This window comes from Eutrema salsugineum, unplaced genomic scaffold (genome assembly GCF_000478725.1).
Source record: "Eutrema salsugineum unplaced genomic scaffold, Eutsalg1_0 scaffold_17, whole genome shotgun sequence".
NCBI lineage: Eukaryota > Viridiplantae > Streptophyta > Magnoliopsida > Brassicales > Brassicaceae > Eutrema > Eutrema salsugineum.
In genome coordinates this window covers 3,884,868-3,910,508 of record NW_006256852.1, presented here as the reverse complement: position 1 = coordinate 3,910,508, position 25,641 = coordinate 3,884,868, and the positions used below count along the sequence as shown (strand labels likewise).

The 25,641-nt window shown below is 39.7% G+C and overlaps 2 protein-coding genes across 3 annotated transcripts; both read right to left on the bottom strand.

Moving 5' to 3' along the window:
- Positions 1-2,146: 2,146 nt before the first annotated feature.
- On the bottom strand, positions 2,147-4,798 carry LOC18020609 (proteasome subunit alpha type-1-A). The gene is made up of 2 exons (XM_006403284.2): positions 4,345-4,798; positions 2,147-2,809 (listed from the first exon to the last, which is right to left on the bottom strand). Exons 1-2 carry the CDS (start codon positions 4,693-4,695, stop codon positions 2,321-2,323), a joined length of 840 nt encoding a protein of 279 aa, XP_006403347.1. The 5' UTR covers positions 4,696-4,798; the 3' UTR covers positions 2,147-2,320.
- Positions 4,799-7,336: 2,538 nt separating this feature from the next.
- On the bottom strand, positions 7,337-9,335 carry LOC18020608 (dihydroflavonol 4-reductase). Of its 2 annotated transcripts, none has more exons than XM_006403283.2 (6): positions 9,157-9,335; positions 8,866-9,035; positions 8,577-8,774; positions 8,327-8,486; positions 7,985-8,177; positions 7,337-7,894 (listed from the first exon to the last, which is right to left on the bottom strand). In XM_006403283.2, the coding sequence occupies exons 1-6, from the start codon at positions 9,272-9,274 to the stop codon at positions 7,582-7,584; spliced, it is 1,152 nt and encodes a 383-aa protein (XP_006403346.1). In that variant the 5' UTR covers positions 9,275-9,335; the 3' UTR covers positions 7,337-7,581. The 2 variants fall into 2 exon arrangements, with proteins under 2 accessions (XP_006403346.1, XP_006403345.1); XM_006403282.2 differs by having other exon boundaries at positions 8,577-8,771.
- Between the last annotated feature and the right edge of the window lie 16,306 nt (positions 9,336-25,641).

Sequence of the window (25,641 nt, the reverse complement as noted above, 5' to 3'; positions counted from 1 at the left end):
TAGAATATCGTCGATGTATATTAAAGCCGTGTGGAGAAGAGGCTTAAATATACGAAGCATCGCTTGCTGAAATAGCGATGGCGCTGTCTTTAATCCGAAAGGTAGAACATTCCATTGGAGATGTCTGTTGGGTAGGCAGAAAGCTGTTTTGTATCTTTCATCAGGATGAACACCAAGTTGCCAGAAACCAGTCTTTAAATCAAACTTGGAGAATATGGTGGCTCCTTGTAGGTGTTGAAGGAGTGCCTTCTTCTTTGGTAGAGGAAACTTGACGTGTTGTAGATATTGGTTCAGTGGTTTGTAATCAATTACCAGTCTGAGTTTTCCTCTTGCTTGTTCTGCCCGGTTGTTCACATAGAATGCTTTACATGCCCAAGGTGAATTTGTTGATGAGACAACTCCTTGTTTTACTAGTTGGTCACATTCTTCATTTGCTTGTGTCAATAATGTTGGTGGCATGCCTGCGTGACTTGCTTTTGTCGGAGTGGTATGGACATTCTCCTTGAAAAGTAGAGAGACGAAGAATTCTGAATTCAGCCATAACGGTTTGTCACATTTTTGAAGGAAGTATGTGTGAGAGTCTGCACATGAGACTATTGCGATCTCTTCTTTGATTTTCTCGAAATCTTGAGTTATGACTCCTTCGACAGTGAATAGACGTGGGATTGTTGTGAAAGCTTTGTAGAAAGCCTTCCATCTCATTCCTCGTGTCTCAATAGATATATCAAAATTCTTCTTGAAGGTGTGATAGGAATCCCATCCTAATATCAAATCTTTTCCTGGTGCTGAGGATCCAAGCACTTCTGTTGTAATTTGACAGCCTGGGAAAAGTTCGATCGTCACTGGTTTGGACTTGAGTTTGACCGTCAATGAACCCGAATTTGCCACTAGAAATTCTTGTTGATGTGGTAGCCACATAGAAGTCGGGAGAATTTTAGGGTTCATTATCGTCGTATATTCTCCTGTGTCGATAAACGCAATTGCATGAACTGGCTTCTCCTTTTGTGATGGATCAAAGATCGTAACTGGCAGATGTGGTGTTTGAATTTCTTCTTTTTGCGGCATACGAGTGATTTTAAAATAGCAGTCGTTATTGACTTCTTCTTCTGAGGAGGAGGAGTCGGATGAGTAGTCATAATCCGAGTAGCCACATATGGCATCTTGTTCATCACTATCATAGGATAGTACTGATTCTAGATCGTGGTTGTCGAAGTGTCATGATCACAATGACCGTTCGTCACTCTTTTTCTTTTAACAGTGACATAACACCAACGACCAGATAATAAATTAATTTCACCAACAAGTTTTAACATAAAAAAATTGGAGTGTTCGTTTTTAATCTTTAACAGAATCTAGATAAGAGTTTTTTATTAGAGTTTCTTGTAAATTTTGGAACATGTGCAACCATTGGAAGGAAAATCAAGGTTAGAAAGGTGAAGTTTTATTGTTATCGGATAAGAGTTTTGAGTCTAATTCTACAGATGTGAATAACTTTAGAGAGAGATGTATACAAGTTAAGACAAATAGAGACCAAATTTAAATAATATAGTGAAATTATTGTCTCTATAAACCGATTTGGAGTTTGTTGATATCCCTAGACCGAGCTCATACAGGGTAATTGGATGAAGAGAGGAAGAAATTATTTGGTTCGGTTCGTTCGGGAAATTTGTCCACCCCAAGATAGGAAGAAGCTTGGGGCTCCAGCCTCAATTCATAAAACTTGTGTTCATCCTTCCACTTTGAGGATAATCCACCGTGCTCCTACTCATGGTTAGCAAGGCAATAACGGTTTTTGCGAGAGGTATTTAATTACTCAACTAAAAAGACAAGTTATTTACGTAGTAACGCGATGGAACGTCGCCTTCTGGCGAAATTCCCCCATTGCTCTCTCTGATTCAAAACTAGAAAGACGGACAAGATACGCTAGATAAATCACCAGGCCTGAGCGAATCGTAGCAGCCACAAAAGTACTCTCTCGACCAAGGTACTGTATGAAAAAGTTTGTAGTTTTGGCTGGCTACGGTTTGGTCAGGCCCTTCTTGACGGAAGTCCTGGTGGATTCTCTTGGCGAGAGTCCCGTCTACCTATTCATGCTTTTTCTTAACGTTTGCAATCAACTGACATATGAAGTCGTGAAACGATTGTATACCAAAAGGGCAAACCACAAGTCTTAATGGTAGCTAGTACGTTAACATGAACAAATAAATTCAACTCACGAGGTTTTCGAGCATAGCCATCTGCAAATGATTCATATGAAATTATCCAAAGTAAAATCCAACTAAACATCCATAAAATAATTCCAGCGTTACACACAAACGCATTACATCTCCATTGGAGCCACGTCTTGGTCACCAGAACCACCACCACCCTGTTCTGCTGGTGCAGGAGCCGCAGCAGCTTCGGCCTCACCCTCACCAACCTCGCCTTCACCTTCCTCTTCCTCTGCAACTTTCTCAAACGTGTCAATCACTTTCTGTATCGCTTCCTGGTCCAAGAAGTGGAACGGTTCGCCAACTCCTAGAACAGCGACCGTGCAAAGAGAACTCTTAAGTGTTTCTCCTTGCAATGTTTCCCTAACAGCCAAAATCGCATCTTTTATCAGATCTTCTCTTGAAGAATCCCCAAAGCTCTCAAATCTACGTTCCAGATAGGTCTTTGCGGCTTGTGAACGAGACCCGATAGCAAAGGCTTGATACTCGAAGTAGTTTCCACTTGGGCAGTTGTAGTAAAGGTGGGCTCCAGACTCATCCAATCCACCTACTAGCAAGCCCACGCCATATGGCCGTTTCCATGACCGTTGGGTACAGACCTGATCACAAGCAAACAAAACACAAATTTTCTTTTCAGGTCAACAAGTTTCGAAAAAAAACAAACTGATAAAATATGAGATTGAAGAAAACAATATCCTTCCTTTTACAAATGCAGATGATATATGAAAGTTCTTCCCAGAGGCTTTGTACCAAACCAACAATTGAAAATGGGAATACAACAGCAAATGTGTTTCATATACCAATAGAAGTGAGATGTATTACATGATTATAGGCAACATATTTGTCAAACTCAACTAGGTTTCAGCATCAAAGCATTAAACTACCACGAAATTGCAGTATTTTATACTGGAAAGCAGGATAAAAAATTTATCATATAATAATGCTACTATCATTATCATGTTAGTAAGAAACTATTCCATAAGCAAACTGCTCCAAGAAGCTACAACATACCAAAACAAGAAACAGAGACCAAATCAGCATTGCTTTTCATTTCAGGCAATTCCTAAATAAAGCAGTAAGGCCAAGAAAAATCAAAACTTCTTGACATAAACGGTGAGACAAAGACCTAGATCCATTAACTACATGAAAGGACAATCAATTCTTAATGACGACTGAAGAAACAAGTAAAGTATCAGAAGAAAAACAAAACTCATTCTTCTAGGATCCTATTGCTTAAGTGAATGTTTAAGGAAATCATTTTACCAAACATGATTTGAGTTTCTAACAATATAAATCATACAACTCAGTATCAGCTAAATCAAGGACACTCTTGTTAAAGTTTTAAAACAGCTCAGATCACTATATACTTGCTCTTGCTACTATCATTATCATGTTACTAAGAGACTATTCCATAAGCAAACTGCACCAGAAGCTACAAGATAAGCAAAGAAGACACGGAGACCAAATAAGTTTTGCTTTTGAAGGATCTAAATATACTTTCTCATTTCAGGCAATTCATAAATAAAGCAGCAAAAATTTAAAAACCAATTCAAAGTGAGACGTAGTAAAGAGCAATTACACCAACAGCTCATATAAGAAACCACAAGTTAGACGCAATTCAGAAGTGTAACAGTATCACGTAATTATAGACAAGTTGTCGAACAACATCTAGCAGGGGTAATGACCGGTGAGTTCAAAGTCCTAAATACATAAACTAAATGAAGAGTGCAGAAACAAGTACTGGAGTATCCGAAGAAGAAACGAAAACTCATTCCTCTAGAATCCTGTTGCTTAAGTGAATGTTTAACGAAACATGCTCTTGGTAAAGGTAAACCCTTTACATACAAGATAATGCAGCTGTGACAACAACATACAACAAATAAAGGTAAATCCTTTATCAGCTAAGATCATTATTATGCTTGCTCTTAAGCTCCTAAAGCTTCAATTAAAAATCACCAAGAATCGTCACAAACTAATCAGCAATTGCAGAAGACAAAACACGTTTTCTGTATATTTAAGCCTTAAGTAGCAAATTTAAGAAGCTAATAGTGAATTTTAGCTCAGTGAGTCACACAAAATCAAGTGTGATTGATTCCAAATTATCCCCCAAATCTTAGTTAACCAAAAGAATAACCTGGGCCTTATCGGCGAGATGAACGACGAGACGGCCAACGGGAAGAGGAGACTCGTAGGTAAAAGAGTGATTGATTGACTCCGATCTCATGTAACGAGAGAGAACACGGCCATCGGCGGTGAGACCAGCGATTGCGACGCCTATATGGTCATCGACTTTGAAGATCTTCTTCTGGTGAGAAGAGAGCTCAGATTGGGCTTTGTTGACGCAAGCAAGGACAACATGGGAGCGAGATCTGAGTCCAATCGCGGCGGAGCCTTGCTTCACTGCTTCCATGGCGTATTCTACTTGGAAGAGACGGCCTGTTGGGCTCCATGTTGTCACATCTGTGTCGTACTGGTTCCTAAACATTGTCGTTTGTTGTGGATTTTTTCTCTTTCTTCTTCTGCTTCGCTCGTGTTTCGCTGCTCAAGGTTTATAGAAACGAAAGCAGTCAGAAACTTTTCTTTTCCTTCAAGCCATGGATTCTCACTTTCTCTCTCGCTTTTCCTTCAAGCCATGGGCTTATTTCTCATTAATGGGCTTAGATTTTTTGTTGGGCTTTACTATTATCTTCTCGGGCTGAGATATTAGAAAAAAATACATAAACCGAAATATGTTATATACCAAACCAACTACAGTCGGTTTAGATTTGAAATTATCAATGTGGGAAGGTCTGCGCATTCAGATACTAGGTTAGTGTGGGATATTTTGGATTTCGGGTATATTGATTTAAGGCTTTTTGGTAGTCCTGGGGATTCGAATATCTGAATCCCAACCGATCGGATTTTTTGGATCTTTGGGTAATCGGTTTTAGGATTTAAATTGGATCGGGTTGGATTGGTTCGGATTGGTTTTTTCGGATTCGGATCGGTTTGGGTAATAAAATCAAGATCCGATATTAATCCTAAGAAAATTAGAATCAGATTATTCAGTTATTTTGGTACCGAATACAACCAAACTTGCAAAAAAACCGAACTATCCTATAATCACCATTCACCACTTTTTATATATGAAAACTTGGACTTGCAGTACACATTAACCGATTGCAAACAATCTCCTTAACATTCATCCAAACAAAACATGCTTAATACAAAAAACAGATGATGTGTTCTAATCCAAACTTCCAAAGATGCATAATCCATAACAAAGATCAAACATCAACCTTCTAAGTTTTTTGAACATGTAAGGAAAGAAAAACAGTTTTTTAGATGTATAGTTGACTATATAGTATAGTTATTATATAAGTATATAGTATAGTTGACTGTACTAATATATTATAGTTACTATACATGTATGTTGATTGTACCAATTACTTGTATGTAATATAGTTACTATACATGTATATAGTATAGTTGACTATACTAGTTACTTATATAGTATAGTTAAACTATACACTTAATAGTAAAAAAACAACCTAGGAGATGATTGTTCACTCATCATCAGAACAAGAAGACAACAATGAACAATTGGTATTAAAGCGAGGTTATGAGCAAAGGAGACTTGAACAAGTGGGTGTAGAGCATGTGGGCTGTGTTTGGTGCGGGAGAGAGAGCCCTTAAGGTGACCTTAAAGTCTTCCTAGCAGTGGGGAATGTCAGGCAAACGGGTTTCATTGGTGAGTACGGTGGTACAAGATGGATGTCAAGTTTTGCTAGAAAGTTGGGAAGCCACATGTTCGTGTGATCCTTGGCTTAAGGGAGGATTGTTGAGATATCAATCCAAGTCCCACATCGGAAGTTTAGACAAAAAAATATATAATATATAGGCAATGTCCAAAAAGTAATTAGTATAAGGTCTTTTGGAAGGAAACCCAAAAACAAATCCGTGCGGGCTTTACCACTTGGGGACAAAGCGGACAATATCATACTAATAAGGAATCGGACATAGGTTTGAAAGCCCAACAATTGGTATCAAAGCGAGCCTCTGGATCCAAAGGTGGACCTAGACAAGTAGGTGTTGGCTGTGTGCTCGATGTGGGAAAGGGAACCCTTAAAGTGGTCTTGCGATTGGGGTGCTGGTGCCTTGTATCGAAAGTCTTCTTGGCGGTGCAGAAGATCAGGCGACGGGTTCCGTTGATGAGTATGGCGGTACAAAATGTTGTTAAGTTTCGCTAAAAAGTTGGGAGGCCATATGTTCATGTGGTCTTTGGAGGATTGTTAGGATATCAATCTAATTCCCACATCAAAAATTTAGACAAAAAAACGAATATCATACCAATAGAGAGAATTAGAGTTCCATATTGTATAGAATATGATTTAATACAGATTAATATATATAAATATATATATATATATTTTACATAAGATTGTCATTGTAATGCAAATAGATCTCTTGATCATAGTATGTGTAGAAGTATTTTTTATAAAATTTTGTAGATAGGATATTGTTTATATATAATTGTTTTCATCATTTGTAATAAATTAGACGACTAACAAAAAAAATATTAATAAACTAATATTTGGTTATATCGTTATTTTTATTTTTGTTAACATTGAGAAAATTACAAGAAATACTACCAAGACAATTTTACAATGGATAATGCTATCTATTCTACAAAGACTTACGATCACAATGAAAAGTTCCATGTGGGTCCCTTTGTACCACGCTAACGATTTTGTTATAACATTGCCTCCATTAATTTGCAGAAATTGCATTTTTTAAATTCAGATCTTCTAGTGTAGAAACATTAATGAACCATTTGGTTATATTGTTATTTATGCGTGAAAATTCAACCATTATATCTTTTTTTTTTTTTTTTTTTTAGCTGATAGGATCTGTAAATATAATTAAGTTGAATGACTTAATTTTCATTTTTTTTTTCTTCAGTAGAAATCTTTATCATTTGTTTTATTTGTAGCTGATAACCTATAAGTGAAGTATTTCCAGTGACCAATATATACATACATACTCACAGTTTGAGTCTCAAACTATACTTAATCCATTTACCAAGCCTTACAACTACATCACTCCCATATTTTTAAGAAATGCTAGAGATTGATCAGATGTTGAAATTTCAAATTATAGATTATGAAATATATCATTCAAGCGACATTACACGACTCATTCGACTCAAGAACTCATTATACAAACAGCCCCTGTTTCTTCAATATGTAAAACGTCATAATGGTACACGCATTCGTGATATATATTAGAATCAGTCCAGACCACACCCTCCAATAACAATTTACGATTAAGAAAGTAAGCAAACCCGAAATACACATCCAATAACAATGCGACGACAATACCGGTTCAATTTCTAAGCACACATCTGCTGTGCCTGCATACAAGCATCGGTTTTTTCGCGGGATACCACCGGTTCTGTACAAGGCATCATACCATCGGTTAAACCAGCTCCGATTTTGTGCTCACTCTTGTCATCACTAGTTGGAACTTTTTCCTCAGATTTCGATGGCTTTGGAAAAGAAACAGGAAGAAAACCCTTTTCACGACATGTCTCAATCGATTCGACCAACATCTCCTCGAGACTATACTTGAAGCTGAATCCCATATCAATCAGCTTCTTCGAACTGAACATAATGCTCTTCAGATTCTCATCCACACCTTCAAACCTGTTTAAAAATAGGTTTTCAGCAAAAGATTGATTGCATAAGTAAAATATGTTTAAACCGATTTCGAAATGATATATATATATATCTTACGTTGCAGGCACGTTATATTCCGGGTATTTTTTCCTAAGAAATCCAGAGATACTGAGAATTGTGGCATCGTGAGAGGAACAAATATAACGTCCCTTGGCAACTGCTTCTTCAAACAAGAATATATGCGCATTGCATAAGTCGTCCAAATGCACGTACTGTCCTTGTCTTATGATCGAGTAATGTGCCTCATTCCCTGAAAACATTTTCACCGTTTTGAAATTAAAGGAAGATAGAAGGGACTAATCGACAGGTCTGTCCCTGGCCTGAGAGAACTACATGCCAAAGGGTCTGGAAACCTCTTAGTTAAAAGAAAAAAAGGGAGTGGAGATTAAGTGCGCTCACGAGTGATAGGAGAGAGCGCGGTAATGAGGCTAGGCGGCATAGATGTTGTTATAAACGGACCGATCACCAAAGTCGGAATGATGCTAATGAAATCTATTCCGTTTTCCTTCGCGTAATCCCACGCTGCTTTCTCGGCTAACATTTTCGACAAGAAATACATCTGCAAAACATTTTAACTTAGATTACTTTGAAGAAGATTAACCTAGATAGGAGTTAATTTGATGTATATAGAATTTCTATATATTTATACCCATCCTGTCATCTTCTTGGACATGATAAAGTTAAGATCACTCCAGTCGCTTTCATCATAGACATCTTTCATATGTTCCTCAACATTAACCGTTCCGGCAGACGAGGTAAAGACGATTCTTCGTACTGTCTTTGCCTTAACACATGCTTTCATTATCCCCAACACTCCATTAACCGTTGGTTTTATCACTTCGTTCTGCTTTTTTTTCAAAAAAAAAAAAAGAAACATTTAACTAACAAATTTTCTTGGGTTGATTTAAAAACTAAAAGTGATTCGTAATATAACTTACCTCAGGATCCGTTGATTCAAAATCCATGGGAGTTGCTACGTGGAAAATGCCATCGCATCCGTTTATGGCTTCGTCGTAGCTTCCTTCGTCAGATAAATCGGCTTTCCATAGAGTGAGTTGTGTCTTGGCGTTTGGCAAATCAAGAAGATGTTGCACTTTTTTCAAATTCCCTTTATAATCCAATAAGACTCGTAAATTAACCAAGCAATAATATATATATATATATATATACATACATATTTTATTCTTACGAGAAATATAATTAACGATTTTCAAAGAACATATATGTACCGGGATCGCGAACAGTGCCACGGACAAAGTAACCGCGTTCGAGTAATCGCATCACTAGCCATGAACCGATGAATCCTGACGCACCGGTCACGCACACGGTCTCTTTGTGACTAACCATTTCTGTGTCTTATAAAGATGGATTGTGCTTTGGGAAAGATTTTATTACGTAGCTTCGTTATAGATCTTCGTGTTTTGAAGATATTATATATAGTTTGAGAACTGCCATTGAGAAGCTGCCTGTCACGTGAGTACCAACCGGCGAAGTACGTGAGGAACGTTGGTTGGCGAAGGGCTTGGTTGTCTGGTACGTGAGAATCTGGTAAGTTTGATTATATTATTGTTTTCTTTTAAAGGCAATTTATTATTAATTATTGTTTGGTATATAGTTTTTGTTGTACCGGTGGATGAGTTACGTCGACTCAGGTTTGTTTGTTTGTTTGGTGAGAAAGGGACAAGAGTCGCGATCTCCTTATCTTTCTTGTTTTTGTTTAAACCTTTTCTTTTGTAACATCCTCACTTTTGGTTAACCAAATATCGGATGTTACCAATTCATAATTCCAATTTTATTAAATTAAACCATCTCTATTTCCTTTTCTTTTATTTCTTTTTATTTGGGTCTTTTCTAATTTCCTTCTAAGAGCCACTAAGCCCATTGCACCTATTAAACCTCCATATAAATACCTAATTAAATCCTTAAAACCCTTATTAAGCTCCTAAACAACCCTCGCCACCTTTTTCTTCTCTCCTTCTCTCTTCTCTGCGCCGAGCTGCTCTCTTCCTCTCTTTCTCTCTGTGTTTTCTTCTTCTTCCTTCTCTCTCCTGGCCGTGTCTTTCTCTCTCCTTGCCGCGGCTGCCGCCATCCTCCAAGCCTCTCTCTCCACCAAAGCTTCCTTGCCCAGCCGAGATGTCTGCGCCGCCTCCTTCTCCTTTGGGTGAGATGGGAGCTGATTCTGATGGATCTCCTCTTAGATCTACTTCTCCTCTGCCTCCTCCTCCAGTTTCTCAGCCTTCTAAGCCAAGGTGAGGACTTTGTGGCTTCATCCTCTCTTACATATGCATGATTGACTTTTAAGTGGTTTTTTCTTAGATCAGGCTTAGATCTGCTTGTTAGGGCTGTTAGAATTGTTTAGGACCTGGATCCATGTTGCCTGTTTGTTGATGATTGCTGGTTGCTGGTGGAATGAGATAATTAACCTGAACTTGGATCTAAACTTATTTGGACTTTAAAATATTGATTGTGTGATGTTGACCTGTTTGATGTTCCTCTTTGTTACAATTGGTATCACCGAAAGTGCATTTTAATAATGGAAGGACCTTTAAGAAAATAATGGTTATATGAAATGGATGATTTGTGCATAGTAGATCTCTGTTAGGACCCCTGACTCCTAGAGGTGGGAGTCAGTGTTGCTTGTTGGCTATCGCTGTCGTGAAGGCACGGCTGGAGCCATCGCTGGAGTGGATGAGCGATCCACTGGTTATTGAGCCGTCCAAGGGGACCGCTGGGTACAGCTTTCTGGTGAGACCGCTATGAACAGCCGTCTGAGTGACCGTTAGTGTCATAGCCTGTCTTGGTGATTGCTGTGGACCAGTCTGTGTGACTGGCAGAGTAGACCTGACTAATGGGTATGGTAATAGGCCAGCCATTGGATGAGATTATTCTGGTTTGCCTTTCCGGGTGAGGCATGGGGGCCCATGTGGCAGCCTACTGTTACTGGCAAAGGCCAGGGACCCACTGCTTGTGTAGTTGCTTGTAGGGCTACCCCTGAATGCTGTGTGATTGATTGCTAGGAATGAATTGTCTATATATGAGTAAATATATATATGTTGTGTGGGCTTGCTTTAGGATTAGATCTCTTAAAACCAATTTATGCTAGTTTGATGATGTTGTGGGTCTCCTTAAGGCCCATCCTCACTGAGTAATCCCAATTACTCACCCTTCCTCTTCCCTTGTCTTTCAGGTTTAGTAGAGAGATCAGCCTAAGTCTATGTTGTTGATTGTTATCTGGGCGTTTTCCTGGCGATCCTGTGTGCTCACCAAATCGGACATCCTACCGGACGCGATTCGATGGCCGATCTAACATTCCCGGTTCCCCGCCTCTTAGGAGCTCGGGATAGGGATGTTACAATTGGTGTCAGAGCCCAGGATTAGATCATTTTAGCTCCGTTCTAAAGTGGTCGCGCCCGTTTTTGTTTTCAAAGAGAAAACTGTTTGCGAAAACATTTTTTATTAAAATCTTTTTAAAATGTTTTCAAACCTAGAACAACCAACAACTTATAGACGCTGATCTAATAGATTCTCCTTTTCCTTTTTTCCTCTTTCCTTCCTCTTCTAGATTTGGGTTTAGGACCAAGGAGACAGCCAGGAAGAGGACAATTGCTGCTACCCGAGTGACCCTTCAGTACACTCCTTGGAGATGTAATGAGGTGCATGAGGCATCTACAAGTGGACCGAGCCAGGCTAGGCGAGCTCCTTCAGCTTCTCCTCTGCAGCAGCCTAGTTCTGTTCCTGCGCCTCCTTCTGAGACCAAGCCAGCTGCTCAGCAAATGGTGGAGCATGGGCGATGCTGCCAATGCCCAAAGATTTCAGCGGCACCAGGTGCTCCTCCGGTGAATCCAATTGGTGCTTGGAGAGGGTTTGAAATCCAGGCAGACAGGACGTTTCTGGAGAACCATCAAGATTTTGTTAATGCAATGGAGCATGCACCTCAGGCCTACTCAGCTCAGGAGTTTGCTAACTTCTTCTTCCAAGGTCTGCATTACAACTTCAGGGCAAGGATCAGGGAGATGGGCAGAGGCATAGGAAGTCGTGTAAGGGAAGTCTACAAGAGAGCCTTGTGGGTAGAGAGATCCTTTCAGACTGGAGGCCCTGTCTACATCTCCTCTGCAGAGAAATGGATGAAGATGAAGACCCCTCTGAAGATGATCTTCCTGAAGATGCTGATAGTGATTAGGAAAAATTGTTTTCAGGAGTAGAACTACTTATTCTTTATTTATTCTATTCTATTGATTGATTGCTTGCTTTAGGATCTAGTTATTAGAACTTAGCTAAAATTCTTTGTTGGTGTTCCTAGTATTTTATATTTTTAAAACTATATGTTCTACTCCTCATTTTTTTTAAATTAATAAGAAAAGGGTTTTGATTTATTTATAAAGTGTTTTAAACTGCATCATACCTTAAACTCTCCCTCCTACACGATTCTGTTGATCACTCTGCGTTCTAAACCCTTAGCCTTCAACTCTTCTTGGCGCCATGTGTCCTATGATTTCCTTCCTGTTCCTTCCTTCTTAGCTAGAATCTTTTCTGGTGTCATGGCTCACTTCTAATTCCTTTTCCGATTTCATTTGTGGGCCCTTTCTGATCCTATTCCTGCCTTTCCACTTCTGATTTCATTTTGTCCTTCCTTCTAATTCCATTCTAATTCCTTTCATGCTTCATTTCTGGCCTCATTCTGTCCTTTTTCCTCTCAGCCTCTATCTTTTCTGGTGCCATAATTTCTTGTGGTTCTATTCCTAATCTCCTTCCGAATTCCTATTCCTGCTTTCTCCTATTGATTTCATTTCCAATTCTCCTCCTGGATCCATTTCATTTCCTACTCCCATTTCCTGATCTCATTTCTGATCCTCCTTCTGATTTCATTCCTGTATTCCTCTCTGATTTTATTCCTAGCTTTATTTCTGAATTTCTTTCTGATATTTTTCTGAGCTTCTTTCTGATTTCCTTTCTGGTTCCATTCCTGCTTCCATTTCCTGAGTTCATTTATGAATCCCTCCTTTCTGTGACCAAGCTCCTCTTGTCTTTTGTGTCTTCGTTTCCCTTGGTCTGTAGTCTTCGAAATTCCTTTCAGGAACTTCTCTCTTAGGATTCGGGGACGAATCCTGTCTAAGGGGGGAAGATTGTAACATCCCGACTTTTGGTTAACCAAATATCGGATGTTCAGTTCCTAATTCCGGTTTTATTAAATTAAACCATCTCTATTTCCTCTTCTTTTATTTCTTTTTATTTGGGTCTTTCCTAATTTCCTTCTAAGAGCCCATTAAGCCCATTCCACCTATTAAACCTCTATATAAATACCTAATTAAATCCCTAAAACCCTCATTAAGCTCCTAAACAACCCTAGCCACCTTTTTCTTCTCTCCTTCTCTCTTCTCTGCGCCGGGCTGCTCTCTTCCTCTCTTTCTCTCTGCGTTTTCTTCTTCTTCCTTCTCTCTCCTGGCCGTGTCTTTCTCTCTCCTTGCCGCGGCCGCCGCCATCCTCCAAGCCTCTCTCTCCGCCGAAGCTTCCTTTCCCAGCCGAGATGTCTGCGCCACCTCCTTCTCCTTTGGGTGAGATGGGAGCTGATTCTGATGGATCTCCTCTTAGATCTCCTTCTCCTCTGCCTCCTCCTCCAGTTTCTCAGCCTTCTAAGCCAAGGTGAGGACTTTGTGGCTTCATCCTCTCTTACATATGCATGATTGACTTTTAAGTGGTCTTTTCTTAGATCAGGCTTAGATCTGCTTGTTAGGGCTGTTAGAATTGTTTAGGACCTGGATCCATGTTGCCTGTTTGTTGATGATTGCTGGTTGCTGGTGGAATGAGATAATTAACCTGAACTTGGATCTAAACTTATTTGGACTTTAAAATATTGATTGTGTGATGTTGACCTGTTTGATGTTCCTCTTTGTTACAATTGGTATCACCGAAAGTGCATTTTAATAATGGAAGGACCTTTAAGAAAATAATGGTTATATGAAATGGATGATTTGTGCATAGTAGATCTCTGTTAGGACCCCTGACTCCTAGAGGTGGGAGTCAGTGTTGCTTGTTGGCTATCGCTGTCGTGAAGGCACGGCTGGAGCCATCGCTGGAGTGGATGAGCGATCCACTGGTTATTGAGCCGTCCAAGGGGACCGCTGGGTACAGCTTTCTGGTGAGACCGCTATGAACAGCCGTCTGAGTGACCGTTAGTGTCATAGCCTGTCTTGGTGATTGCTGTGGACCAGTCTGTGTGACTGGCAGAGTAGACCTGACTAATGGGTATGGTAATAGGCCAGCCATTGGATGAGATTATTCTGGTTTGCCTTTCCGGGTGAGGCATGGGGGCCCATGTGGCAGCCTACTGTTACTGGCAAAGGCCAGGGACCCGCTGCTTGTGTAGTTGCTTGTAGGGCTATCCCTGAATGTTGTGTGATTGATTGCTAGGAATGAATTGTTTATATATGAGTAAATATATATATGTTGTGTGGGCTTGCTTTAGGATTAGATCTCTTAAAACCAATTTATGCTAGTTTGATGATGTTGTGGGTCTCCTTAAGGCCCATCCTCACTGAGTAATCCCAATTACTCACCCTTCCTCTTCCCTTGTCTTTCAGGTTTAGTAGAGAGATCAGCCTAAGTCTATGTTGTTGATTGTTATCTGGGCGTTTTCCTGGCGATCCTGTGTGCTCACCAAATCGGATATCCTACCGGACGCGGTTCGATGGCCGATCTAACATTCCCGGTTCCCCGCTTCTTAGGAGCCCGGGATAGGGATGTTACACCTTTATTATTAACTACAATGAAAATTTTGAATTATATATAGTATATTAAATATTTATAAATGTTAGGTAAACACACATACACATACATATAAATAGTCAAGGGGCACGGTAAGATCTGTAAGCAGCAAAAATGCGGATAAGAAAAATTGTATTGAAATACAGAATATAATTCATAAAAATGGTAAAAGAAAAACTGATTAAAGATTTAACGATGAAGCTGAGGCTACTATGGTTTTTATTATAGCATTTCCAATAGTTACCTTCATATTTTCCTTCAAAAATGAGGTTTATTCAAAATAAAGTAAAAAACTGAAAGTAAGATTATCTCCAACTGTTTTTTTTTTGTCGAGATTATCTCCAACTGTTTACGTCGCCATTGTCTTTAAAATGAATATTCCAAATATTTTTCATCCTTGTACAAGTTATGAATAGAAGAGAGAGGGAAGAATAGAGAGATGATTATTGTGTGTATTATTTTATGAACAAGCTAAACTTAGAGAATAAGGAAATCTAGATTATTTTAGAATCTTTTAGAAGATGGATTTATAATTATTCATAAAATTCCACTTGAATGTCCAATTATAATAAAATAGTTGTAAAGCGCATGAGAAATTGCCTCGTTAAAATCTTATTAGGAAAATCTAATAGGAAAAAATCATAATTAAAGAAAAAAAGTACAGTGCGCATTCACTCACCCTTATGAATACATATATCCAGATCTTTGAGATTACGTAATCCAATAAAATAAATAAGCTTTTTGAAAGTAGCAGTTGAGATCGCCTTCGTAAATAATGTTTTTAAACCATCGTTTGAATGAATTTATAGAACACAAACATGATGTATGCACATAATCCACCCAATGCTTTAATCACAAGGCTGTCGAGAGTTGATAAGCTTATTGGGATGAAGGTCACCACTCAAAGGTGCGTAAAGCCTTTGAGATAAGACCAGCTGGAACCTAGGCCTCAGTGAATCCACACAAGAGACAAAGATTCAGCTTGGTTTATAGTCTAGGAATTCCACATAATTATACAAAACAAAATGAATTACGCATTAAAATAAAAGAGAGTAAACTGAATACTTCTGCTTTTGATTGATAAAAAAGTGTGTTTACAATGAGGAATACAAGAGCTTATATAACCTCGATAAGGGACTTATTCCAACGTTCTAAATGGCTAATATAAGAAATAAAATACATGAAATTACATGATAGATGATAAAGAGATGATGGCGCCTTGATCTTATGGCCATTGAAGTTTTGATGGAAATTTTGGACAAAATGGTAAATGTGATCATTCCCTAATATCTAGACATCTTGGGAAGATACAGGGGATGTCTCTGGTGTAAGACCATAATTTTGCACTATAAAATACATAGCAATTTAATCACGAATAAAAAAAAAAAAGTTAAAAAAGACGAGTTTAAAATCGATGTTAAAAAGACGAATAAAACCAATCAATGGAGGCGACATAACTCTCTTTCCTTAACTCAAAAAATCACCTGTAGTGTAATGGTATAATCATTGATTCATGAGTCCCAAGACACCACCATTTAATCAGTTATCACGAGCACTTGATAACAGATCTGACAAACTAAGTACTATGATACTCTCAAAGACTTACTCTTAGCGTTAAGCTGATGCTCTTCTCTCAAGAGAGGCGAGTGTATATATAGTAGAAGTGTGAGCTAGCCTTTTTGATCAAGTTTTTCCCACTTGATAAACACGCACAAGAATATTCTATCGACCCAAAAATAATTGCTCGAAGACTCAGCGACCATTAACCTATAAGAGCTCTAAGAGCCAATAAAAAAGCAATGAACAATGAGCCACCAAGCAATGAACAATGAGCCACAGCCAGGCGGTGGCGGCGCACATGTTGTGGTGTTTTCTCCTCTCTATCTCACTTTGAACAAGGATGTATCTCAGTCCTTATTTATAGTACTCCAAAGTTTTCCAAACTTTGGATGTGGGACTTTTGACATGTCCCTTTATTTAACTTAGCCAATGCATAAGATATTTTTTACTTAGCCCAAAGACCTCATTTCAATTCACACACACAAATTTATAGGGTCCACAAGCTCTTATAAATTTTTCTTCTAACATTGGGACCTTCTTAAATGTGGTAAATTCCTCAAATTCGTGTGCAAGTAGAAGAGGAATAAGTTGTTGGAATTTGAATTCAAATGGCTCCAAATATGGCAAGTATGAGCAAGAGAGGATTCGTCTCATCCTCTAGGTGCTGGAGTATCTGAAGGGCTTCTTGAGAGTCTTAAGATTAAATAGATAGCCTCCTGGTCTCCATATATATGTTTTCAAATTGTAGCAACCATCAGATCTAGAACTTGCCTTAAATAGAACCAAGTCAACCCGTTTTTGGCTATTGGGGTATAATTTGATGATTCGATAGGCATGTCTTCGGTTTCTGTGCTTGTAGGTTAGAGGAGAGAACCAAAAATATTATCCTAGTGGTTTTGGGCGGAGAAAATGGCTGATTTGGGTTGTGTAGATCGATCTTCTGGGTAGACGCAAAATATGGTTTAAAACAGGTTTGCCAACTTGTAAAATGACTAACTCCCCAGTAGAAATCAGTATGGGCATGAATCCAATTCTCTATGTGTCTTGGACGAAATAATTCCATTATAACAAGTCGGTTTGTTGCTTAATTCCTCTTGATTTAGTTGAAAATCTCCAATTAGATCAATCTCAAATCTCCACCCGTCTTGAGAGCTGAATATCTCCTTCATGCGAACTGAGATTTGCTTGATTCCACTTTGAGGCGTTATCTGGATGAGCTTCAAATGTTCTACAAGTAATTTTGCTCCTTGAATCTTTGTGGTTGAGCCGAAATGCATCAAACAATGGCCATACGTCTGTGTCGGCTTCAGTAGTAAGACAATCAGGAACACCCGGTTTGTAAATTTGATTCCGGTTTAGTTCAAGATGATATTGAACCAATTCCAATTTTCTGTAAGTCTCTAATGAGTTGTATTTCTAGAAAAGTTGTTTTGTTTCTCAAATCTTTTTGGGTTGTTTGGTATTCTCCAAAAAGGCACTTTCGTCTTTGTCGGACACTAAGAGGCTTGAGTGGATGTTTGATGGAATTCCGGTTCAGCTACTGGTCTGATGGTCTCATCAAAACATCGCCATTCTCTTGCAAGTCCTGTGTGAAGAAGAAGTTCAGTAAGATATGCTTTGTTCAATTCCCTTTGATGTATCCTTCCTTAAGTTGAATATTGCATGCAACATTGTCTTTTTACATAATCGTCGGAGTTTTTTCCCCTTTAGATAAACCACTATCTTCTCATATATGTTGAATGACAGACCTAACCAGACATTCACGACTGGCTTCATGGATAACTAGAATCTCTGCATGGTTATAAGAAGTAGCTGCGATGGTCTGCTTCATAGAGGTATCTCCACAAGTGAATACATATCCTGTCTGCGAACGAGCAATTATGGAGATAAGATAAATATCCTGAAACTGAAAATCAATCAAGTCTCCTTTAGACAGGTTGTGAAAGAATAAACTCATGTCTTTCTCACTTTAATGTAACGAAGTATATGCTTAATCCTATTCCAAAGCTTTCGGATTGGACATGAGCTAAAACTTGCCAATAAATGTATTGCAAATGATATCTCAGATCTTGTATGACCAGAAAGGTACATCAATGCCCCTATTGTACCTAAGTATAGTACTTCAGGACCAAGTACTTCTTCATTGTCTTCTGGAGGACGAAAGGTATCCACATCAAGTGATCTTACGATTATTGGGCTGCTCAAGGAGTGTGCATCTTCCATAAAGAACCTTTCAAGCACCTTGTATGTGTATGTTGTTAAATGTACTAGATTTTATCCTTTAAATGCTTAATTTGAAATCCCAAACAAAATTTTTTTTTACCAATATATTTTATCTTAAATTCTTTCTTCAAATATTCTACTGTATGAAATCTGCATTAGTTCCAATGATGTTTAAATCATCAACATACACTACAATTATAACAAATCCTTGCTCAAATCTCTTTATAAAGATGCATGGACTAATATGGTCATTCTTGTATCCTTCTCTTAACAAATACTCACTAAGGCTATTACACCACATGCGTCCTGATTATTTCAATCCATAAAGAGATCGATTTAACTTTATGCAGTATTGTTCTCAAGAACAAGGATTTTCTGTTTTTGCAAGTGTAAATTCTTAATGAAATTTTCATGTAAGTATCATCATCCAGTGAACCGTAGGCTGTGCTATATCCATTAAACATACATCAACTCATTCTTTTATTGCTAGACTAATAAGAAACCTGAATGTTGTTCCATCCATCACAAAAGACTATGTCTCTTAATAATCAATCCCATGTCTTTGTGAAAAACCTTTGTGCAACTAAACATGCCTTGTATCTCATGATATCACAATTTTCATTATTCTCTCACACAAAGACATATTTATATCCCACTGATATAACACCTTTAGGAGTACGGACTACTTGTCTAAAATTTTATCTCTTTGAAAAGGATATTAATTCTCTATTATCCAGTGGACCATATAAGTATGTTATGATAATATCCATTAAGCATAAATCAAGTCCTTCTTTTATTGCCAGACTAATAAAGAGCCTATATTATTGCATCTAACGCATGAGAATATGTCTTTTCATAATCAATTCCATGTCTTTGCAAAAATCCTTGTGCAACTAAACGTGCTTTGTATCTGATGATAACACCACTTTCATTCTTCTTTCACACAAAGACCCATTTATGTCCTACTGGTATAACACCTTTAGAAGTATGGATTCTGTGAGACAAAACTCGCACAATTAAAACTTGTAAAGGAACTTAGAAGGATCCGAAATCTTTAGGATTTTCTTGCAAGAACACAAGATCAAAATAAAGGTTTATTGCTGTAAAAGTGTTTATTCTTATTGCTTAGGGTTGCAAAAAAGTTACATAATGAATCCAATACATCGATTATTTATATTGATCCTATCAACCGCCTAGCCGAGAATCTCGAGAGAGATTCCCGGAAAATTTCCTTATCTTCGCATGCGGCCACCGCCTCGACCTTTTGCTTAGGGTTAGGTATCTTGAGAGAATGTGCTAGATTCTTCACGGCTAGGCCCATCCATTATTTTCTATCCTAACTTGCTTCCTCGAGGGTTCGGCTTGGCGCACACATATTCCAGCACAGCTCGCCCCATATAGCATTTGACTGGCTCGGGCCTCACATAATGGGCAGCAACTCGTCTCTCTCCTTCTTCCTGCGGTTCACTTGAACCGAAATTACAATTTTGATCCGGCTCGGCCATCTTAGAAAAATCTCTCATTGGGCTTGGTTTGGCGACAATGAACTTGGGCCTTCAAGGCCCAATTTTAATACTTAGTCATTCTCAAGTGTTAAAAGATATCAAGCTAAAAATGTCGCTTTGCCCGAGCCCAACAGTTAGCCTGGCAGCTCGGTAGTTTCGTTGAAGATATCGAGCTAAAAATATTGCTTTGCCCGAGCCGAGTTGACAAACATTTGATAACGTGGTTCGGCTTGGTGTCTGCATCTTCCTCCTGATGCACCGAGCCAAGTTCTTGCCGAGGCGTTTTTACAAGAAAACATGATGTTGACGAAGTAAATTTCTGTCGAGTCAATTTCAGGGGAAGATTTTTATTGAGGCGATTGCTTGCGGAGCCGTTTTGCGAGAAAACTTGCCAAGGCATCTCATAAGAGAGAGTTTGCCGAGGCGTTTCGTGAGAAAACTTGCCGAGGCGTCTCGTAAGAGAGAGTTTGCCGAGGCGTTTGACGAAAAAAGTTAGCCAAGGCGTTTGACGAAGAGAGAGTTAGCCGAGGCGTTTGACGAAGAGAGAGTTTGCCGAGGCATTTGACAAGAGAGAGTTTGTCGAGGAATTTCGTGAGAGGGTATTTGCCGAGACGTTTTGAGTAAGAGAAGGCTTCCCGATGCGTTGCGCGAGAAAACTTGCCAAGCCATCTCGTAAGAAAGAGTTTGCCGAGGTGTTTGACAAAGAGAGAGTTAGCCGAGACGTTTGACGAAGAGAAAGTTTACCAAAGCGTTTTGTGAGAGGATATTTGCCAAGGTGTTTCGAGTAAGAGAAGGCTTCCCGAGGCAGGCGCTCGACGAGACACCTTAATAGGGGTAAAGTTTCTTACTTTGGTTAAGATTACAGCTCATCTTGATGAAGGCACGTATCATGACAGAATCGTGAAATTTGTGGTTTCAGATTCCACGCACATGGCTGTTATTACCATGGGGCCCAAACAATTTTTTGCTATTTCCTGAGATAAATCCCAAACGTTTTCACGGACTTCACGCGCCACAAAGCTGCTATATAGTCGAACTTTTGCCTATACCCCTCACAATTTACTTCCCCACAAATTTTACCAAAGGTAAAGCTTTTTTCTCTCTTTTTGTTTAATTGTTCTATTTTGGTCCGGCTAGGGTTCCTCTGTCCGTCCGCCGCGCCGTTCAAGATATTCCGGCGAGCGAGTGAGTTTTTCGATCCATCTTCAAAGATTTCGATCGATCTCTGAAGATTTTCTCAAGTTTCTGAACTCAGATTTGGGTTAGATCTTCTATTCCGTTTCTTCAGCTGTTTTGATATATTTCTCCGTTCTTCCACGGTCGTCATGTCTTCCGATCTGACACATTCTGCCGATCCACTTGATAATTTATCTCGAAGTGAAGGGGACGACGATTCAAGCTGTTCGGCTGGTTTGGACAGCCTCCAAGGCGAAAGTGAAGTTTATTCATCTCATATAGAGACCGAGGTGACTGGCTCGGAGCCTCAAAGTCTTTTCGAGGATTCATCGAGGCGACGAATTTTGTTGATGAATCCGCCGAAGTGAAACCCAAAGAAGATTGGAACTTTGATCCACTTGAAGCGAGGCAAGATTTGGAAAATATGATGTCGAATCTCGGGGCTGGAACTTCAAGGAAACAATCTAATAGAAAAAGGGAAAGACCGGACCCTCCTGGTTCGACCCTTGCGAAGCTAGTGACTTTGTAAGCATTGAGGCATCACTTTGGAATTTTCGAAGTGGTGGAGTTCCTAGTTCCCGCGCCATCTGATCGGTTGGAATATTACAGGAGGGACTTAACGAATCCAGGTTTGATTTACACTTCATGTTCTGAGAAATATTTACAGACGAAAATTGTGATCAATTTCATATGTGGCAATTCCACCAAGATCTCTTCGTTAGTTGGGGAAGAATCCGCGTAGTTGTAGAAGCTAAGACTCTTTTTATCATTCAGGCATTGGTCTCTAAATAGAAAAGTAAATGCTTGAGCTTGAGAAAAATTAGATCAATTCGCTGAATTAGAAGCCTTTGCCTAATTTTCTTAACATCGACAAAACCATAGGTGCCCATTTTTCTATTACGGAAATGAAAAATGGCATATTTCTTTTGAGTGTTTCAACCATTTCATTTTACCAAGTTCAATTTTAGACCCCCTCCGAACCATTTTACATTGTACGAGAGTTTCTTTAAACTATGCTCTCTTTGATTCCCGATCCCCGAGCCGATTCTGCAATTTATTTGGGAGCTATATCTCTTTATTAGGCAAGTTATGCCTCGAGGACTTCGTCACCTGATCGGGATTTTGGTTCGGAGTTTTGAATGTGACGTAGAGGTGAATGTCAATCATTTGCTGAACTTTCTCGAGATCAGTCGAAGCAGAGAGGGATATACTATATCTCCAACAAGAAAATCAAAGGATCATCTAAGGCTTTCCCAGCAAGGACAGCTTTTGGGAAGAGAAGTTCTTCTATGTCCTAGTTAACGAGGCATCCATTGGGAGTGATTTCCTTGATTTTGTCAAAATAGATTAGGGAACCCTCGGTAGCCGATCCGAAGCTCTTAGGTTCGATTCTCATTTTTATCACGTGGGTTTTAACAATCCCAGACGGTTTCTTCGAAGTGGTCAATGATTTAGCCGCCAGAAGAACACATTAGACAATGCACTTCTTGCTTCGATAAATTGAAAGAGCCGGAGCTGTTTTTTCTGGTTTTTCGATCGGTTTGGATACACCTTCTTCGGAATCTACGCACAAAAAGATAATAAAATTCTTGTTTTGAAGAAGGAAAGAGTTGGAAGCTCAAAAAGCCGTGAAGCGTGCTGCCGATCCTCTCGCCTCTCAACCCGAGACAAGCCATACTCCAGTTCATCCACCTGAGGCGTTTGCCATTGGAAATGCCAAGGCGACTCTCGCGCTGTCCGAGACTCGGCCTGCTTTAGGAGCACCCATGTTCGAGCTGCTTCAGGAGGAATCTGGCCCCAAGGCAGTTGAGAAGTCGAACGAGAATTCTCCCAAGGATTCTTTTTCGGAAAGATCAAGGACTTGGCGAGCCGAATACGCGGTGCCGCCGCTGGACACAATGGAAAGGCCCTGCGAAGGAAACGAATTCAAAGCGATGGACTGAGACTCCTTCGAACCGCAGACTATTGCTTTGGTCGTTGACGATATAAATGCTGCGGCTCTTCTTGTTTCGTCTGTGGCAAGCCCGAACACTCGTCTTCCTCCTCCCAGAGAGTTGACGCAGTCAAAAACTTTCTCAAACATGTCGCTGCGTGGTACAAAGGTAAGAGTCAGGAAGATTTCTCTGAGTGTCAGTTCGGCTTTTCTTTATGCTTACGATTTTTTTTCAGTTTCTTGCATCCATCACCGACCTCGTAGCTGACTACAAATCCGAGGTGCGCAAATACACACTCCATGTGGACGAGGCGAGAAAAGACATCGTAACGCTGAAGGCCAAACTCGACAAGATAACAAAGAGGCATGCAGACGAGATGGTCAAGGCCAGGACTTGAGCTGGACCGAACTGCCAATCTCGCGGTCAGGCTTGAGGAGCAAAAAGTTAAACATTTTGCTGACATTGCATTCCTGACGCAGATTTTAGAAGAAAAGGAGGCGATGTTTGATGTTGCGGTGAAAAGAGCGCAGAGGGTAGCAAAGCGCAAGGTGGTCCCAAGCTTCAGTAGAATGTAAAATCCGTTGTGAAGAAGATTGACAAGCTACATAAGGCTAAGGATGCCGAGCTCAATCTATCTCAGGTTGATGCAAATCTTCAGTTAATCGTGAATTTGTGCAAGGTTGATGAACCCACGTCCCTTGATGCCGAGGAGGAAAAGATAAAAGGTTGGCGTCAAGAGCTAGAAGGAGCCAACACAGTGTTCGAGAGGGTTGCGCCTTTTCTCAGAGAGGAATTGGCGGTAAGTCCAGTTTCTTCTGTTCCATCGATACTCAGATCGGCGATACCACCGTGGAGACGACGGGGGCGAAGCGGGAGTGACCGGCGAGTCTAGAACCAACAACAGGACTCCTGCTGCCGACGCATTGATTGTGGTAAGAAGAAATGAGGCGACGTCTCCGAAGGACGATCTGACCAACCTAGAAGCCGAAGCTTGATCTGGTCCTCCGTGACTTTTTATAATACTTTTTTTGTCTTTGTGCCTGGACGGCTTTATCCATTTGGTTCTTTTCTTGTGCCGAAACGCTTTTTTATGCATTATTACTTATCAGATTTTGCTTATGTTGGCTTTGTTCTCTTTGCATTATTTTGTTCAAGCGATAAAGATTTACCTTAGATTGTGTATGAGGTTAAGACTTTAGTCTTGTTGCAGTACAAATTTAGATGTGATGTGTCTGAGTCCCGAGGTTTAAATTTGACTCATGTTGGGACGTAAAGACCAGCGTTTTGATGTGCGTGATGAACTCTATTGGGTTTGAGTGTTTACTTTGGAATTTAGTAATTGCAATGTTGTCTCGTCTTACTATCCCGTTATGAGAGCAAAAAGTTGAGATTGGTATGTTCGATCTAAGGTTTATATAGCGCACTTTTTCTTGTCCATAGAGGACGTTTCTTGCACCCACGTCCTAGGAAATGTGGTTTGCAAATCCATTTATAAGATCCGTATCAGTTGTTTTGTCGAGGCTAGCAACAAAACGAGGCAACAATACCATCAAAAAAAGAATCAGAAGAATCTTTTGAACAAGTTTGACATGAGTGGAAAATAAACGTGCAAGAGATCTAAGTTAAAAAATGACTAGGTAACAAACGGCTTTGAAGACGACTAAGTAACGAAAACGAGCCAAAACTCCAGAAAAACTTTCGATTTTAAAGAAAACAAGCCGAAGCTTCCAAAAGACACAAGATTTTAATGAAAACGAACCAAAGCTCTAAAAAGACTAAGTTTTTGAGATGACAAGCCGAAGCGAAAATTATATCCAAAAAATTGAGAGTATATGTATACGTACCCGCTCCTCCCCTGTTTTATTAAGGGGGGGGGAGACAGCTGAACCTATCTGAAGATAGGCTGCCAACGTACCCTTTGGAGAGATCAAGCCGTCCCGTAGTTCATGTGTTGTCTTGACTTGGTTTAGTGATAGTACTTCAAGAGGTGCATCACATTCCACGATCTAGTGATAGTACTCTCGAGCTCGTAAATTCCTGGTGGAACCACTTTTGTAACTTTGTAAGGTTCTTTCCAGTTAGCCCCGAGCTTTTCTGCATTTCTTTTGGCTGTGTTTTGTGCAAAACAAGCTCCCTTTCTCGGAATTGCCGACTTCGAACACTCTTGTTGTAATACTTTGCTGCGGCTTGTTGATAATTCTGGATCCTTATTAGAGCATGATCTCTCTGTTCGTTTATTAGGTCCAACTCATCCAGGATCATCAGATGATTCAGTCCTTCTTGTCCGGGCCGAGAAAATCCACTTCGTATTGGCAAATGATAGTCTTCTAGATGAAGTGCTCCACTTGGGCATTATTGATGCTAGCTTAAGGGTCTGCTTCTACCTACTTAGAAAAATAACCTTTGAGAACCAAAAATAATCTCTTTTGCTTTGATCTATGTACCGGTCTGACGATGTCCACTGACCATGGCATAAAGGGATAAGATGCAGAGATTGAGAATATCAGCTCGGTTGGATGTGTATTGTCAGAGCGTGCCATTGGCATTTCTCAGA